At 34.4% G+C, this 16065-nt stretch overlaps 2 protein-coding genes across 3 annotated transcripts; both read right to left on the bottom strand.

The window, feature by feature from the left end:
* Positions 1-345: 345 nt before the first annotated feature.
* On the bottom strand, positions 346-2951 carry LOC100782926 (AP-3 complex subunit mu). Its single transcript, XM_003535990.5, has 8 exons — positions 2792-2951; positions 2597-2696; positions 2374-2484; positions 2200-2289; positions 1870-2117; positions 1391-1600; positions 960-1167; positions 346-788 (listed from the first exon to the last, which is right to left on the bottom strand). Exons 1-8 carry the CDS (start codon positions 2824-2826, stop codon positions 543-545), a joined length of 1248 nt encoding a protein of 415 aa, XP_003536038.1. The 5' UTR covers positions 2827-2951; the 3' UTR covers positions 346-542.
* A 7991-nt stretch (positions 2952-10942) lies between these two features.
* On the bottom strand, positions 10943-14123 carry LOC100527655 (uncharacterized). Of its 2 annotated transcripts, NM_001362263.1 has the most exons (7): positions 14087-14123; positions 13916-13998; positions 13589-13645; positions 13286-13489; positions 13064-13123; positions 12273-12399; positions 10943-11386 (listed from the first exon to the last, which is right to left on the bottom strand). In NM_001362263.1, the coding sequence occupies exons 2-7, from the start codon at positions 13928-13930 to the stop codon at positions 11298-11300; spliced, it is 552 nt and encodes a 183-aa protein (NP_001349192.1). In that variant the 5' UTR covers positions 13931-13998; positions 14087-14123; the 3' UTR covers positions 10943-11297. The 2 variants fall into 2 exon arrangements, with proteins under 2 accessions (NP_001349192.1, NP_001235532.2); NM_001248603.2 differs by having other exon boundaries at positions 13916-14123.
* Positions 14124-16065: the final 1942 nt, after the last annotated feature.

Raw genomic sequence — 16065 nt, 5'->3', positions numbered from 1 at the left:
ATTTTCTCAAGATTTAAATGATACTTATACTTAAGTATTTTATATGTACTATATCCTCTTCAATCTTCATCCAAAGTCAAGTCTTAAAGCTTGAAGCACAAACAATATTACTATACACGTCTACCAATTTATTATTATGAGATTATACTATTTATCATAACAGCTATTTATTCCAAATGTATAAGCAAATAGATAGATAAGATTAAATTAAGAGCATGAATATTTTGTATATCTCAACAAAGCTTTGACATACTACATGCCATCATGGCTGCTGGAACAAATTACACAGTACTATTTGAATAGGAATGCAGAGGTTTGCTCCACTTGATAGTGGTAACGGTAAGGTTCATCAAAGAATAACTCCATTGATAGTCACGAGATTCAGTCAGATAACCATGGTAAGGTTCATCAAAGAATAACTCATGACCAGAATAAAACATAATCATCTTATAATGATACAAAAGAAACCACACAATGTTATTACAGCCAAGAAAATTTCATATCCACACTATACATATGACTTATGGTAGGTAGATCTGAAATTATGATCTTACTTCAAATTCTCCGGCCCGAGTAAGAGCTCGAAAACCTTTGTAAAATCGGTATGGTACAGTCTTCAGATCCAGTTTATCTATTTGCAGACCAGACAGGGCGACACCCATAATCCTAAAACCCACTTGAAATGTAGGGAAGACATGAAGGCGCTCCAATCCAGTTTCAATCACTAATGTTCCAGACAAGGAAGGGGTTTTGTCTTTTGGGATTCGACCAATGGACCATATGCAAGTCTGGTATAACAAGATATAAATGAAAAATTAAAATATATAGCAAAAATAATGGAGCATAGAAACTTATCTTTGATGATTTTAATTGCTTCCATAGAGGACATAAAATTGTCTCTATGCAGAAACAGTGAAAAACTACTCACTAGAAGCATGATACTCGTGCAAATTAAGCACCTGTTTAGCAAGGATGTTCACTGTTCCATGATTTGAAGTAAGATCAGCTGATAAGATGAAAGGAGGGAGCTGAAACTGAACAGTAACCGAATCAATTGTCTTTCCAGGATCATTTCTTATTCCAGCCAATACACTAACACGGCATATCCCACCATCTGAAGTTAACTGCGGCTTTACATATATTGGGGTGCTCTTCAACTTTCTAACTCTGAAAAGTGAAGTGCTTGAATTAATGAGAGAACACAAAGTAGGAATACAAGTTTAATGTAAACAGAGAACTCAACATTCAGAATTACAACTTTATCCAATACTGACTTTCTACAAACAGATTTTTGGTTCATGATAAATCACAGCCAAAAGAAACAAGGCTTCTAGCGTTCTAGTTTCATTTTCAAATCCTGATTCAGACAACAAAAAAGTGGATATTGTACCTGTAACTCATAAGCTTAAATTGTCCATCAGGAGGCACAAAGGAAAGAATTTGATGAGACTCCCAAGGCCGAAAACGAACACAGGGATGGAACCTCACATCATTGAGGATGGAAGGATTTGTAAATGAAAGGGTTAAATCAGGAAAACCTGAGATCCGGGAATTTACTTGGACTTCACCATAGATCTCACATTTCACCAAACCCCCGTCCCTGAATGAATAAAACCCTTTAGCTGTGACTACAAAGAAAGAACGAAATTCTCCATAAGATAAAACCTATTAAAGAGCGGTCTCACAACACAATCTGTAATAATTTCTATGTTCTACAAAAAAGTTCCAAGTTCAAGCTTCCAAGAGTTAGTAATATCCCATTCACCAAAACATTGTAGCTAATAAGACCATGATAACCAAAAGGCAAAAACACTAGTAATTTTATCACTGTCATTTTAAGAAATGATGAAGGAGAATGAGCATATAGACCTGTTTATAATTGCATCCATTTCTTCAACAAGGTCTACATAGACTTCATTGTTGGAGTACTTTGGCTCTGCCGTTCTCCAGGGAACACAAGATGCTGCAGCCCCAGGAAGGGTATCACTCACATTTGAACTGCTACCAGTGACGATGCTCAAGGCTTTGTCAACCATATTCGGCGGAGTAATCATTTCTCGCAGGATACTAGGTTCTGTAGTTAAGGGGAAGCCATTGTCTATCATCTCATCCAACAGCTACAATAACAAAGTAAAGTGATTAGTTTCCATTTACTCAACAAAGAGCAACAGGGTAGAGGTTAGTACTAGAGACAAGTACCTCGTACACAATGACAAAGTTGTCTTTAATTATGTCCTCGTTTAAGGCCCCAAAATAATCATTGAGGACATTGGCTACCCTACAAAGGAACTAAAAATCAGAAAGTTAAGAGAAAACTAATAGTTAATAAATAAAAAGGGTAGCATTCAGGCGTTTATTTGGCTTCAGATATACCTCAATGGCCATCAAGGGTGGCATTTCAACTTGCGTGCAGCCCAAAAAAGTGATTCCATCACGAAAAACTTGGAAAATATAATGCGTAGGAGAAGCAATCACCGGTTGTTGCTAAAAATTAAATAAGTTTTATAAAATAGTCATACACTGAATGAAATGAAATTAAAAAAGAAAAATCTGAAAGAAATAAAAGAGGTTGTGGAAACTAAAATAAAAAAGAAACCTTGAAGGAGTCGCCTAGTGAAATGGCTTGTTCCCAGAACCAGGCACAGATGGAGCGATCCACGCGGTGCCCCGTGAGCTGTTTCTCTAACATTACCTCTCTTCATATGAAATCAAAAACTCAAATTGCAATCAAATTCAATAATTCCACTAAGAAATGAAAAGAACAATACAAAGTTGCATTTATTTATCATACCCGGCATCTGACACGAGAAATATGCACTGCAGCATCACTCGAAATCGGAAGTAGAAGGCAAGGAAAGGGTCGTAGTGCGTTGAAGGGATTATCAAACAATAGACAATGTGTCATCTTCGCAATGATTCCAACCAGAAGAAGCTGCCAAACTTACCTGCTGACATGGATATCCAATAAACTACTAGTTTCACATTAATCTAGGGCCAGTTTTTATTTATTTGTTTATTTAGGATTAGGGTCGATTTGTTTAAAGGCTTAATTATTGATATGTTCTTCAAATTATTTTTAAAATTTTAATTTATTTAAACTTACAAAAAATAATTGCGAAAAAAAAGTTTTTTTTAGAAAATCTATTTCTTTTACAAAAAGTAAATAGAAGTTGTCCTATTGCTAGCATATTTCTCTCTTCCTCAATTCTTTTTTCATTGTTTCCATTTGAAAAATATTTTTTTAAAAGTAAATAGAAGTTGTAGCAAACAGTGCTAACGAGTACATTTGAATAGAGTTTTGAAAAAGTAAAAATAGAGGACAAATTATTTTTTAAAAATTTTCTCAAATTTGTTAATTTTATTTTTAAAAATGATATATTAACATTAATTTAATATTTTAATCTTTTACTTACTTTTATAAACATTATATGACTATTTTTCAAAAAAAATATTTTCTCATCTCCGATTCCTTCCGAAATCTAATTCTCAAATGTATCTTTATTTTTTTTTCTTTTTATTTGACAAAAATATAATATTTGTTAAAAGTGAAAATAATCTGCAAAATAAATTACAGGTTTTGAAAAATATCCGGCACCATCAAAATGGATAAACAGATCCTCCTAATTAAAGATATTGAAACATAGTGTCACACATGGATTTTTGCAATACGTTATTTGAAAGCTTAAAATATGTTTTTCGTTCATATAAATATTAAAATGTTTGAAATCTGTCACTGTGAAATTTTGAGTCTATTTTTCATCCTTGTAAAATGTAAATGTATGATATTTTGGTTTGGATGTAAGTTTGGAAGATTCGATCCTAAGTGTTAATTTTTTTTGGACATTTTATTTGAACAAAGGCTTCGTCGCCGCCTTCATCTTCTTCAACCTTCCCCTTCATCTTCTTTCTCCCAACTTCAACCTTTCTCTTCCACCTCCAAACTGCGACTTTCATCTTCCACCTGCCACCTACAACCCACCAACATACAAATTTGGAGTTTCTAGAGCCCGTAGGTGATGGGGTGCTCCAAGTTCCTTGGCATCTTCATCTGCGACGATTAACGAGTGCCCGTGCAAATTACTCATGTTGTTGCTGACTTCAAGGAGCACCAACAACGCCAAAAGGCGTTTTTTGAGATGTCAAAATTGGGTGTAAGTGCTATACTTGATGCATTTTTATGTTCTCCATGTCCCCTTTTTATGTTCTTCATGATCCTAATTTGTTGATGGATATAGAGTCCAAGTTCCTGCAACTTTTTTCATAGGACTAAGGGCCTTGTCAATGTTAGAGGAGCAAATGTTGATGGAAGGCAAGTGGTTGTTGCTGATCTAAGCCAAGACACATTTCATAGGACATACCAACAATTGGAGCAATAGTTAGAGGAGGCTCAAAGGAAGATTATTAAATTGCAGAAGAAAGTTGTTGGTAAAAGAAGGAATGTGTATTTTTTAATGAGTGTTTTGGTGATGTGTTTATTCATGTTACAGGCATAGATTTTCATTTTTCTATTGAAATGTAACTGTTGAATGTAATGGGTTAAGGTGATGTTGTTGTTAGTAGTGAACAAGTTGTTTACTTCATTTTTTGGTCATTAATGGAGTTTTACATACTTTATTTTTAAATACTTCATTTTTAATTACTTTAGTAAAGCATTCCCGGTAAAGAGTCCCTATAAATACTTTAATTTAGCATGGTATACATCATTTTTAAATGCTTGAGTAAAACATTCCCTACAAAAAGTCCCTGTAAATACTTTAGTTTAACATGGTATTAATTTAATTTTACATACATCATTTTTAAATAGTTGAGTAAAGCATTCCCTATAAAAAAGACTCCAAACTCCTTTACCTAAACACAATTTAATAGCATTCATTCATGTATTGAATGAAACAACAAATTTTATGTAAAATATAGAAAATAAAGTTTAATATTGATAAGGGTAGTCTTTAATAATCACATAATAATATAACCATTGTCTAGTAAAAAAAGTAGTAACAGACAATGTTTGGTACTTTGGATTCCATAAAAAGACTACATAGAAGATTCTCATTGTTTAATTGAACCAAAAAAATCTCACCCACTCAGCAAATACATCCAAGAAACTCTAATTAGTATTGTCCACCACACATCGACACCCAACTTATTCTCTTTCACATGTTTTGATACAGAAATAAACACCTCATTCCTTTGTCCTTCTTTGTTCTTCTTTTGGTTCACCATCTTTTGATTCACAATCTTTATTAGCAATTCTGCTGGAGTACAATTTTCAAGGAAATCCTTTTCTTTGTCGATGTCCTTCATGCTTGAGGCAGAACATGTCTTCTCCTTTTCCTGCATAAGTAGACATGTTTAGAATACAACTCTTACACAAGTAGAACAAAGTGTAGGAAGTAACTTTTACCTTTTGTTTCGGTTTTGGTTGCTTTTTTGTATACTTACTCCTACTCGAGTTAGCTATCCCAACTTGAGATGTTTGCATTGGAATTTCAGGTTCAACAGTTGTTGCATCATTGTTTCATGCAGGAATTATAGATCCAAGTCCTCCCACCTCAAATCCAACATCTGCACCATTGTTTCATACTGTTGGAATTTCGTATCCAGTAGCTTGTATCTCAGGTCTAGTAGCTACAACATTGTTTCCTACTGTTGGAATTTCAGATCCAGCAACTGCCACAGGTCACTCTTTGCAAGTTCGAGTGGTATGTCCATAATTTTGGCATCTCTTGCATTTTTTTTTGTATTTTCTCTTCTCAGTTTAGTTGGTCTTGGATCTTAACTGGCTCTCTTCTTCTTAATATTTTTGGTCTTTCAAGCCCAACTTTGTAGATTGAAGGCAGAATTAGATCAACAATATCCTTTGGCAATCTATCTTCACCATTTATAGGACTTATTGTGTGACGGTAGCACTTAGCATAGGTTTCTATGGTAATAGGCATGAACATAGTCTTCTGGTTTCTCTTTTTTTTTTTTTTTTTGTATAGCATAAACAACATGCCTACAAGGTATGTCTACCAATGTCCACAAGTTACAAGAACAAGTCCTAGATGCTAGATTTACAAATGAAATTTTCAGTAAACAATGTGTGTGTGACCTCATACAACATGTTTCCAACACATTCAACAAACCAATTTTTGGCTTTTTTAATTCCTAGTCTAACCTTTTCATAGGTCTTGGCATTATTTTACCTTGAATTTTTTCCAACCTTTCCTTCATAACATTAAATCTAGACATCAAATAAGTCATAACCCAATCTAGCGTAGCTATTATTGGCTTATCTCTAGCAAGCATAATTACACTATTAAAATACTCACACATGTTGTTCATGACAACATCACACTTGGAGTAAGTACTAAATGCATGCTTTCATATTGTGAACCTTTTCAGATGTTTTGAACTTGTCAAGTAGCACCTTTGCAACCCACTTTGGACTGACATTTTTATCCTAAAAAACTCTGGCACGTGTGTGGGTCGATTTTAGTGTTTTCAATTGAAAGGTAGTGGTCTCACCAACCCTAGATACATATGTTGTGAATGAACACTCCTTTGTCTTACACACAACCCCTTGTATGGTCATTTTTTGGGAAACTGACTTGATATCCATTCAAGACAGAATACTCCATCATGCCTTCCTTAAAATTTTGCAAAAAAGTGAACTACATTCCTAGTGTCCACGTGAAGGCCTTGGACATAGTTTCTTTCCTAAACATTGGAAACTTTTTTCCAAGCTTTGTAGTATCATCCTTATATTCAACATCACTCTACAGTTTCATAGCCAATCTCCAAATCATGCATCTCTCTAAAATTTGGATTAGGTTCCTCATGGTGTGGGTCAATCACACTGTCATAATCCATCCCATTTGGGTCTTCATCACATTGACCAAGATTTTCAATAGAAAGATCTTCATATCCAAAAGCCTTATGTTTTCCTTTGTGGCTTACTTTGTTTTTCACTCTAGGCTCCTTTTGCTTCTTGGATGACTCATCGTTGTCATCAAATGCCATAACACTGTCCCAATCAAACAAAATCTACACCATGGTCAAACTTTACAATTTGTTGGCCATTAAACAACTCCTCACCCCTGGTAACTTCATCCCCAGTAACTTCTTCATAATCATTCACCTAAACACCACATAAATATTAACTTCACACTTATGACTCAAAGCATACCTTGCCAAATCCACAACGTCTTAATCATTGGACAAATCTCTTTAGGTTTCATAATCAACATCAACCCCTTTCCACCACATTTTAAGCCCACCAATATCAAAATACTCAAGATCGTGTATTAGGTCGACAACTTCAAGGAATGACCATGTATCAATATCCAAGTCTTGATAGCCATTCTCCTTTTCCCCTCCCGTTTTAATGTTGGGTTCACAACCCATGAGCCCATGGAGTGAATATCAACTGAAAACTCCATACCTGATGAAAAATCAAACACAAATCAGTCAACAATGACCAAAATCCCTAATCCAATTCGAAAATATCAAATCCCCAACTACCATAACCCAAATCAAACCCACAAAAAAACGTAACTCAGTTCGCATTTGTGTCAACATTCCCATCCCACCAATCATGAACACAAACCAAACTCACTTCAAGCCCAAATGAAACTAAACATTACCCACTTTGAACCCAAACAAACCCTAATCACGAATAACACCATTGAATAACTCAGCCCCAAGCGAAACCATAACCATGACCAAACACAAAATACACATAATGAAAAAGTCAAAGAGTTAAATAAAATTATCTTCCTATTTGGGACGACAATCACATTCGAGTTTGAACCACCACCTACTTCGAGTTCCGACCACCACCACCTTTGAGTACTCCAATAACGGACGATGTGCCTTCTCACAGTGTCTTTCTATGAAGAATTACTCAAATTTCGAAAGGGTAAACAATCACTAACTAGAGAGGGGGTTCATAGTCAAAACGACATTAAATGAGACTAAAAGGCACTAAAAACGACACCAACCTCGCATTCACCGAGCACCAAAAAGATAACCATCAAGAACTTGACATGTGACAAGTTCTAGTTGACATGTTGACCCATTGACACGTAGGATCAGATTTTTCAAACCTATATTCGAGCTAAGATATCACACATCTATATTTTGCGAGAAAAAAAAAACATACTCGAAATTCCAGAGAGACAAATTTTGAACATTTCGAGACGAAACATATATTTTAACCTATTTGAAATTACCTCTAAATTTAACAAGCGGATGGTTATTATTTTTGTATTAAATCTTTCCAAATTTGATTTAAGGTTGGGGGAGGATATATATCAACTCTCCTGTTCACAATTGTTTCGCTTACCAGAATATATGTACAGCTTAATTAAAATTTGGAAGAGAGTTGTTATATCCTCCATAATCACGTAAATCCTCCTACTCAATAAGATTTTGACATTTGGCAATACTTTTACCTTGTGTTTGGATCAGGAATTTTAAAGTTTTAGGAAATTTCAAATGCTTAGAATTTGAATTGCTTTGATTTTAATTTCCTTCATTTTTCAAATGCTTTGTTTGGATAAATCAATTCAAATTTCTTCAATTTTAAATTCTTTGTTTGGATAAGGCAATTCAATTTTCTCCATATGCAAAATTTCAATTTTATATTTTAAATAGATGAAATTTCAATATTAAACTTTATAGAAAACAAACACAATCTAATTTTAAAATATTAATTAAAAAATATTTTTCAATTTTTAATAATTTAAAAATATAAAATATTGATAATTTTAACTAGGACTGTTTTGTCTGACCACAACTAGTGAAGTTTTTCAACCGACATCAACCAAGGCTATTTTTCGGTTGACATCAAATAAGCTTTATTTTGTCAAAGTATGCCGGGAATATTTGTCAGCTAACGTTAGTTGGGGCTATTTTTCAGCTAGCATTGGTTGAGTCTATTTTTCTGCCGATGTTGGCTAGGTTTTTTTTACTAACATCATCTAGGGTTTGTTTGGCCGACACCGGCTAAGGCCTTTTCGAACGAAATTGACTAAGGCTATTTTTAGCCAACGTCAGCTTGAGATTTTTTGGTCGATGTCTTCTGGGGATTTTTCAGTCAATAAATAGCCCTTACTAACCAACATCAGCCTTAAAAACCCTAGCAGGCGTTGACAAAAAAACTCTACCCAACATCGACTAAAAAATAGTTTGGTCGATGTCGACCAATAGAACTCACCCGACCTTGGCTGAAAAACATCATTGGTCAACGTTGGCCGAAAAATCCATAGTCTAAGTTGGCTAAAACATAGCCCTAATCAATGTAAGACAAAAAACCGTAGCCAACATCGGCTATAAAATAGCCTTGGCTGATGTTGACTAAAAAATAGCTCTAACCGATGTCAACTGAAAAAACTCTAGTGGATGTCAGCTGAAAGAACCTAGTCAATGTCGACTAAAAATAATCATACCTGATGTCAGTCAAAAATACCTAGCTGGTGTTAGTAGAAAAAACCCTAGCCAACAACAACCAAAAAACCCTAGCTAATGTGGTTAAAAAATAGCTCTGACTGATGTTAGTAGAAAACCCTAGTTGATGTCAGCAAAAAAAATCCTAACCGACGTCGGTTATGAAATTTTTTTGACATCAGCCAAAACACCCTAGCTAACATCAGCTGAAAAATAACCCTAACTGATGTTGACTAAAAAATAGCTTTGGTTGATGTTGGCTGGAAAAACCTAGCTGATGTCGGTTGAAAAACCCTAACAGGTGTCTATTCAAAAGTTAGTCATGATCGATGTCAGTAGAAAAAATCTAACCAATGTTGGCCAAAAAAATCATTGGTCAACATCAACTGAAAAAATCTGGACGACAACGGTCAGAAAATATCCTTGACCAACGTTAGCAAAAAATTCCCATGACTGACATGTTAGTGAGAAAATAACCCTAACCAAAATCATCTAAAAAAAATCTTGGCTGATATCGACAAAAGATAGCTTTGGTTGACATCATACAAAAAATTCTGACTGAAAAAATCTCAGCCAACGTCAATGAAAAACAACTTATGTCGATTTTGGCCGTAAAAACTTTGGTCACCCGTAGTTGTGAGTGTTGAGTAAGAAAGAGTCGCGAGAAAAAACGTGAGTTAAAGTGAGCATCTCCAAAAAAAAGAATTTCAAATTCTTTATTTTTTGAGAGAATTTGAAATCCCATTGTTTTAGTCAATCAAAATGATTCATAAAAATATCAAAAATTAAATCTTTTTTCAAATATTCTATCCAAACATGCTATTTTATCATGAATCATTTTAAATTTCTTGAAAAAATGAATTCTCCCAGTGAATTGTTCCATCCAAACACACTATTATAGTAAAATATTTACTTATTTTATTTCCAAGTTTATTCCTTTCTCACATGACCATTTAAATTCCTTGAAAAAATGAATTCTCCCAGTGAATTGTTCCATCCAAACACACTATTATAGTAAAATATTTACTTATTTTATTTCCAAGTTTATTCCTTTCTCACATGACCAGCCATTCATTCGTCCACAACACCCTCAGCAACACGTCCGCCGCATCTACCTCCTTCCTAAAACTCACGTATGCTCGATCAGGTGCCGCTACTGGGTACGATAGATCAGCAAGGCACGAAAGCTGGAACCAACTTCAAGATACCATCACTTGCCACTTTCCGCCATCTTCAAAAAGAGTATGTGATGGTGATGGTGGTGGAGAATGTGAAAACGGGGGTGGTCACTAGTCAGAGAAGGAGGTAGAAGGAAGGGGCAAATCGTTAATGGGAAAAAAAAAAAAAAAAACTCAACGGGGAAAGAGGGTCTTTTGAAAACAAGGGGTAAGTTTGAAAAGGCAAAAAAAGTTAAAAAATGTGTTAACAAGGGTCAACGTTTATATGGTTCGCGGCTACTTTTTCTGCACATATAATCGGAGGAATAAGCATTTCTCTTGTGACCAGTCACCGGTGCGATGCAACTTCGTAATTTATAATTATCCTTCAATTTCCATGAGTCAATATCCTCTGATTATATGCCATAAAGATTTGTTGACATACAGAATATAAATCCGAATCCATCGATGTAAAAAGAATACAAGAAAAAACATGATTTACACCTACAAAGAACTGTTTTACTAAGTAATTCGATCATCAAAGTCTCATTCAAGCCATTTCATGTAAAAAGTACAAAATTTTGCATTTGCTGTATCAGTAACTATGCAAGTTTGATAAATCCAATTCGATGCTGGCCGAAATAATCATGTACAAACTTCCACTGCATCTCAATAATTGAACAGTTCAACTTGCATTTCCATCTTTGACGATCAGACAACACTGAATGCTGACTGTAAGGTAGATGAGAACCGAGAGGCAATTGTCTGAGAGGCAAATTGTTGAATCTGCTTCTTGGCATCTGAAAAGGCAACCAATAAGTTTTAGCCATCGCAAGTTTCTCCATTAAAGACAAAATGGTATATTCAAAACATGCACGAAGAGAAATCCTTCCTGTTGGGTAGGAAGAGCACACACAGGAGAAGAGCAAGCGTGGAACCACTATTCTCAAGATGAGGAGTAAAACTAGCCTTATAGAAAAGAACTCCTAAGGCATGCATGTTTAATGTTTCACAAATATCCAAATTATTTGAAATGAAACATGTATTCATGGGAAGTAGGAAAATATTGATACAATAAATAAAAACAATACCAAGAGTTTCTAATCCCACCAAAACAGGGTAGTACTACAAGGAGTTGTTTGTTCCCTTTCACAAACTATGTACATTATCATTCCAAAATGGTGTTTCTTGTTACTTAACCAACTCCCCCTACAATTATTTCTATAGCTATAAAAACATCTTCCAAAGCATTTTTGTACCAAATATCACAATCCAACTCTAGGAAACTATGATTCAGTTATTAAATGACTCATATTGAGGCCTAATGGAGCCCTTTCACCAGCAGGGAATTGACAAAAAGATCATAAATTGCTATTTAACAGTTAAAAGATGGACTCTAAACATGAGTTATCAAGTAGTCAGCAGTCACCCTCATATGTCAACAACTTTGCAAATTATAGTTTGCATTTTTCAAAATGAGATGAAAAACAGGCACTACAAGAATAGTTTCCATAACTTCAAGATGGCATATATGTATATCATAAACCACAAAAAAGTCTTGCACCAAAAAATTTTGTATCTTACTATATGCAGACAATTCCTCCAACCTAAAACAATTTTGCTATATTAGGAGAGTGGGAATTGGGAAACATACATTTTAAGAATATTATCAATAAACTTACTGACCTTTTTTGCATTTGGTAAAACCAACAATATTTGCAATGCTGAGGGTCAGACACACTCCTACAACAAGGAGATAATCAGCTTGAAGCCTTATGAGTGAGAATATTGCCAGCAGTATCCACAAAACCGCCTGCAGAACAATACAAATAAAAAAAAAAATATCATTTCTTATGCTGAACATAATTATCATTATATCTTTTGGAAAGCGGGTTGTATCAAAACTACAAGCAATGTTGGTTAATGGCAGATGGTGGTTCATGGAAGAAAGCCAAAAAAAGCCCATTAAAATATGCTAGATAGTGTAGCAGCCTAGCAGGTTAAGGCGGAAGCATGGTGGCTATAATAAAAGCATAACATATACCAAAAATACAAAAAACTGCACAATCTAGCAAAAAAAAATAAAAAAACTAACAACTAAGGTTAAAGAACAATAAGCAAAAAATATCGCAATTCATAAACTTTAGAGACGGAGCACTAGAGCCTAAATAAACAGAGTAGAAACACTAACTACAAGTAGCAACACAACCATACCATGTTAATTCAGAGTTATTCTCCATCCCAACCCAAATTTTATGGAGAACACATTACTTTATTCTGAGCATTACAACCTATCTAGCATACTAATTACTCCTAAGAAGCACATGCCACATGTTACTGAATCTGATCAAGCAATAATATTATATAAAGCCCCTATTACTGGATCTTAGAACAACCACATTTAGATTGTAACTCTGTAAGGATCCAAGAGAAAACTGGAATGTCATTGCATGCAGTAATCAATCATACTATCTTACCGTAAGGTACAGGGTCCACCAGAAAAGCCATGAATCCTTCTTGTTCATCCGAGCCAATGACTGGAGGGGCAAAAAATCAATATAAGAATAAGATGCAAGCACGTATCAATAAAGAATTCAGAGCCAGTTCTTAAGCTATGTTCTGATTCAGCAGATACAGTACACGATAGAGAGATTACACCACTGCAACGGATCTAAACAAGGAAAATACTGAATACCTACCTCGTGGTCAAGACATTCAAATTTCCAAACACTCTCACCCAGATCATTAATTTCATTCCACCACCTCAATCCAACTAAAATTCGCCCACTCACATTCTTCACTACCCAAAAATCAAGGGCGGCAAGAAGAACGGTCACCACGAAAATGATGACAAAGTTATCAATAAAGAGGGCCGAGAGAATGTAAAATGCCAAGGCTGCAGCCTGAGAGAGGATACAAAGAAAAAAGTATGCCTTAATAAAGTGAAAATGGCTTGCATAAATAGACATGATAAAGAGCACAATTAATTGGGTAAAAAAAACCTTGAAGAGGACATGAAAGAAGCAAGTCCTGGGATTGGCGTAGTTTTCACCCACGGGCTGCACCACACACACAAGAAAATCTAATTAATCACCTAAATCTGAAAGGAATCAACATTCAATAGCACGATCAATCATTTAATTAAATCCTATCCAGCGCAAAAATTGAAAAATCGAGCAGAAAATAAATGGCATTACTGAATCACCAGAGGAAATTAAGCGTGTGATTAGATTTTTCCCCAAGGAACAAAAATCAAATCGACGCACCAAATTGAACGAAACAAACTAGATTAAACCAGATCTAAGAATTATGCAGAAATGTTGAGTTACCTGGTTGGGATCCATGAGTGCAGATGAAGCTTGCAAGTAATCAATCAGAGACGTGGGAGCAAGAGCATACCAGATCTTATACTCTGCAAAGCAACGATTTTCAGACCAAAATTTGTTCCCAAAGCACAAATTATATGAATATAAAATATTTGTGAGTAAAATCGCATAAACCTTTTCCCTTTGTATTGTAAGTACCAAGTTGTACTATGGAGAGTTAGGGGACTTTTTTTTTTTCTTTCAATGGAAATGCAAATGGTATACCAAAAGCGTTTTGGGCTGGATTGGGCTTTAGTTGAACTAGTATTGGAGATGGATGGGCCTGGAGATAGTGGATTCTGCTAGCTCCCTCTGAGGGAATTGCTATTCTCACATTCACATTTGCTACTTAAACCCCATGTGCTTCAAAAATAAAATTGTTCTGAAAATAACAGTTTACCGAAATAGGATTCTCTTGACAAAATATACACTAAAATCATGTTTCTATCGTCTAAGAGTAGGTGTAAAAATAAATGACAGATGCTAAAGCATGCAAATGATTTTATGGGAAACTTCAGTTGATCCAATTAGAATGTGACAGCTGTCAATCACTTTGTTTTGCTGCAGCTCTCATTGATTTATTTTTACTTTGACTTCAAAGCTAAATATAGGATCCAAAATATGAAGAAAAAAAAAAGAATCTGGAATTTTAGAGAATATTCTCATGGAGGATGTTTCCTTCGTGCTGCTGCCAGTCAATTTCTTTTGTAAGAAGTTTTGAAGGCAACAACACTTTTGAACATTCAGATGGACATCATTTTCATTTATAAATCTAAAATGGTGGGTGTTTGAAAACAAAGCCCAAAGTGTTATCCTAAAAATATAAAATGTTATATTTCACTTTAATATTCTATTCGACTATTCTCCATGTTGCTGCTGCATCTTAGTGTCTTACACCACCATCGAGTAATGTCATATTTATAAAAATGTATCTTTTTACTAACCTCATAATATTTTCTATTTAATAAATAAAAAGTCTCACATAAAATAAAATACTGTACTAAAATTATAATTAGAATTAATTCATTAAATTAGATTGTTTTTGGACCAACTAACATAACCAGAAAACGCCACGTGGCTCTCTCTTCACCAGACAGCGCCACCTCGCATTACACACGCAAAGGATTTTATGGATCCCACCAAAATTCAGAGACTTGGGAGCAATACCTTGGAAAGCCACGTGTCTAGTAAGTGTCGACGTGGAGAGGATTTAGTAACGTAGGGCCCAGTCGGTGGTGATAGTATACACTATTGGGGGCGGTGGCAGGTAACCTGAAAACGGATATTCTATTCTTTCTTTTTTGTCGTTTATGTACCAACTGAGGTAGCTTTTCCACATGGAAATATTAACTTGGAGAGAGGTTGATTAGTGTCAAGAAGGATCATAAATATGTGATTAGTTAGTTATCTGTATGCATCACTTCTTAATTATCATGTCAGCTTACATTTTACTTTTCCCTTATTTTTGGAAGTTGGTTTCGAAATTACTTTTGTTTTTTTTTTTAACTCTCCAAATTAACATAAACATAGAGGTTTAAACTTAAAACAATTATTTGTTCTGCCAAAAAACCTATGGTCAATGTTGAGAGGTTTTTATTAAGGTCTCTTCCTCTCTGGTCTCTTGTTAGGAAACAAAGCTTAATTGCAAATTTCTCGATTCTTCATATGTCCACTTAAGTGGTATTTTTCTATTATTTCTCCTAAGTGTAAGAATAAAGGGGATCACAACCGAACTTCAAGAGTTGCAGTGAGAAAAAAAATATCTAATGCAATTATTGATACTACATATTTGAATAAATATTAGTAAGAAAATGCGTTAGAACTTACTAGGGGAACGTGTTTCTCTAAATGTTTCAAATAATAAAAAAATTGAAGTTAAATATAGTTAATAAAAAATAATAAAATAAAACAAAATTAACAATATAAAAGTAATAGAAAATTAATGTAGATCAGAAGAAAAATATAAAATTTAATAAATAATTTAAAAATAAAATTATCTAATAAAATATAAACATCATGTCAAATGAAAATAATTCTCGTTATTAATAGTGACAAGTAACGCATAATAACATTGGTTCTTTTAAAACTATCTCTTTTCCTTGAGTATCATAAAA

Source organism: Glycine max, chromosome 10 (genome assembly GCF_000004515.6).
Source record: "Glycine max cultivar Williams 82 chromosome 10, Glycine_max_v4.0, whole genome shotgun sequence".
NCBI lineage: Eukaryota > Viridiplantae > Streptophyta > Magnoliopsida > Fabales > Fabaceae > Glycine > Glycine max.
Note: the sequence above shows the minus strand (reverse complement) of the source record. Positions and strands in the feature narration are given on the sequence as shown.

Bases quoted from the DNA above. Each gene is read 5' to 3' on its own strand.
- LOC100782926 (XM_003535990.5), bottom strand. From the start codon at position 2,826: ATGCTGCAGTGCATATTTCTCGTGTCAGATGCCGG. The intron at 2,485-2,596 runs GTTTCTTTTTTA...TTTAATTTTTAG, and splicing joins CACTAGGCGACTCCTTCAAG to CAACAACCGGTGATTGCTTC. The intron at 1,168-1,390 runs GTACAATATCCA...TTCACTTTTCAG, and splicing joins TTTAAGCTTATGAGTTACAG to AGTTAGAAAGTTGAAGAGCA.
- LOC100527655 (NM_001248603.2), bottom strand. The intron at 13,490-13,588 runs GTTTTTTTTACC...ATCCTCTCTCAG, and splicing joins TCTTTCATGTCCTCTTCAAG to GCTGCAGCCTTGGCATTTTA. The intron at 12,400-13,063 runs GTAAGATAGTAT...ATTGTTCTGCAG, and splicing joins GGTGGACCCTGTACCTTACG to GCGGTTTTGTGGATACTGCT.